Source organism: Entamoeba dispar, genomic scaffold, assembly GCF_000209125.1.
Source record: "Entamoeba dispar SAW760 scf_1105229458595 genomic scaffold, whole genome shotgun sequence".
In the NCBI taxonomy this organism is placed as follows: domain Eukaryota; phylum Evosea; order Mastigamoebida; family Endamoebidae; genus Entamoeba; species Entamoeba dispar.
Window position 1 is genome coordinate 23,909 of NW_001853271.1, and position 1,764 is coordinate 25,672.

The window sequence follows — 1,764 nt, forward strand, 5'->3', positions numbered from 1 at the left end:
CGATGTTTCTATGGTCATTTCTTTTTATTCTTCTTTCAAATTTATTGAGATTTAGATGATGATTAGTACTAAAACAAACAATCCAGCAGTATTAAATATTGCCCAAGAATCAAAGAAGTCTTTTCCATCAAATATAAGATATGCATTACTAAGAGTTAATAAACACAACACAAATAACATTTAATGTTCTTCTTTTTTTTTCATTTGTTCCATTTAAATAGTTCATATTAACATCTCAAAACGAAGAAGTATGTTCGTTTTGTTATTTCATTGATATTCTCTGATTATCTGATTGATTATTATTGAATGAGTGAAATAGTAAAAATTATTGAGTATGTAGTATTATTTTTCACTTTCTATTTAAATAATTTGTTTAGTTTTATATTCAAATATCATTATATGTCTGAAGAGCATTAATATGTTTATTTTTATCCTGAGTCATACATTTATCAAGATTGAGTATATTATTTCTTCAGAAAACGTCAATGAAATATTTCTAATATGTATTTGATTATTTACAGCATAAGAAGTAATTTATGATGAAAATATTATTTACTACTAACGATGTTATTATTTACACTTATTAACATAGTGAAATTATTAATTCATAACCACATTAATAAACATTCTTTTCTTGGTTATTTGAAGTATTTCTTTATAAACTTTTGTAATTATTGATGTTTTAGTATTAAAAGGTTCATTTCCTTTTGTCATTAATCTTCTCATTGATAATATATTTTTCATGTTTATTTATGAAGGAAAATTAAGTATAAATGATAATGAATAATAAAGGAAACCAATAAAAGGGAAAGAAATATGAGCTATTAATTAAATTTATCGTCAAAATATCATAATAATTTTTATATCTCCATCCAAACCAAGATTAGAATTTGTATAATATAACTATGAAGATATTTTTGTTTAAAATAAATAGAGAATTAAAATAACGATTTCTTTTAGTAATAAGCAGGTATAATTTGAACAAAGGTTCTTATTATCTAAAAAGCATTTTTATATTCATTGATATTTCATATGATAATTTTGTATATTTGTTTGATGTTTTGGTTAAATAAAAAATAACTTTCATAAACAATAACGAATTTAGTTGGTATAAAAATATATTTTAATTATTGTGATATAATACATAATTTTATTTCATTTAAGAAATGAAATACAGTAATTGTTTAATTCAATACAATACATCAATTATATTGCTATTTGCATGAGATAGTGTTGCAAAGATGAAATTCTAAAAAGGAGCATTATTGTAATAAGAAAAAATAACATAACACAACCAGAAACAATGTATTGTGCAAATGAATAATACTCATATACTTATCAGAAGAAGTACAATAAATATAATAAAAAGTCAGAAAAAGAAAAGAGTTAAATGGTTGAACTTCCATTTTACAAACTAATTTAATAAACTTAACAACATTAATTCTTAAAAGTTAAAAAAAAAGATATATCAACAATAAATATTTATTTAATAATTCAATGAAAGAGATAATATATAAAAATATTATCTAACTTCAAAAAATAAAAATAGTTTTATGAGAAGAATGTATCTTTGATATAAAAATGGTTTATATAAAACGAGCAATGAACTTGGAAATACAAAACACTGATATTGAAAATAAACTATAATAAATTTAAAATAAAAAGAAAAATAAATAAAAAATAATAAAGAAGATACAAAAAATAAACAATATCCAATCTTTATTAAAAACTTATTACTATATAAAACAAAAAAAGATAAATAGA

The 1,764-nt window shown here is 20.1% G+C and overlaps 2 protein-coding genes across 2 annotated transcripts in view, besides 3 other annotated features; both read right to left on the reverse strand.

The window, feature by feature from the left end:
• Positions 1 to 180, reverse strand: part of EDI_004740 (uncharacterized protein) — a gene marked incomplete at both ends in the record, with an annotated part of 597 nt that extends 417 nt beyond the window's left edge. Inside the window, one exon of the mRNA XM_001734780.1 lies at positions 150 to 180. Within this exon, the coding sequence (XP_001734832.1) occupies positions 150 to 180 (31 nt within the window). The remainder of the gene's footprint in view (positions 1 to 149) is intronic.
• Positions 181 to 1,109: 929 nt separating this feature from the next.
• Positions 1,110 to 1,156: a sequence feature (AT_rich).
• Positions 1,157 to 1,436: 280 nt separating this feature from the next.
• Positions 1,437 to 1,548: a sequence feature (AT_rich).
• An 85-nt stretch (positions 1,549 to 1,633) lies between these two features.
• Positions 1,634 to 1,706: a microsatellite.
• A 16-nt stretch (positions 1,707 to 1,722) lies between these two features.
• EDI_004850 (uncharacterized protein) overlaps positions 1,723 to 1,764 on the reverse strand; it is a gene marked incomplete at both ends in the record, with an annotated part of 1,599 nt that continues 1,557 nt past the window's right edge. The window contains one exon of the mRNA XM_001733215.1: positions 1,723 to 1,764. This exon is cut by the window's right edge and continues 1,557 nt beyond it. Coding sequence (XP_001733267.1) covers positions 1,723 to 1,764 — 42 coding nt within the window.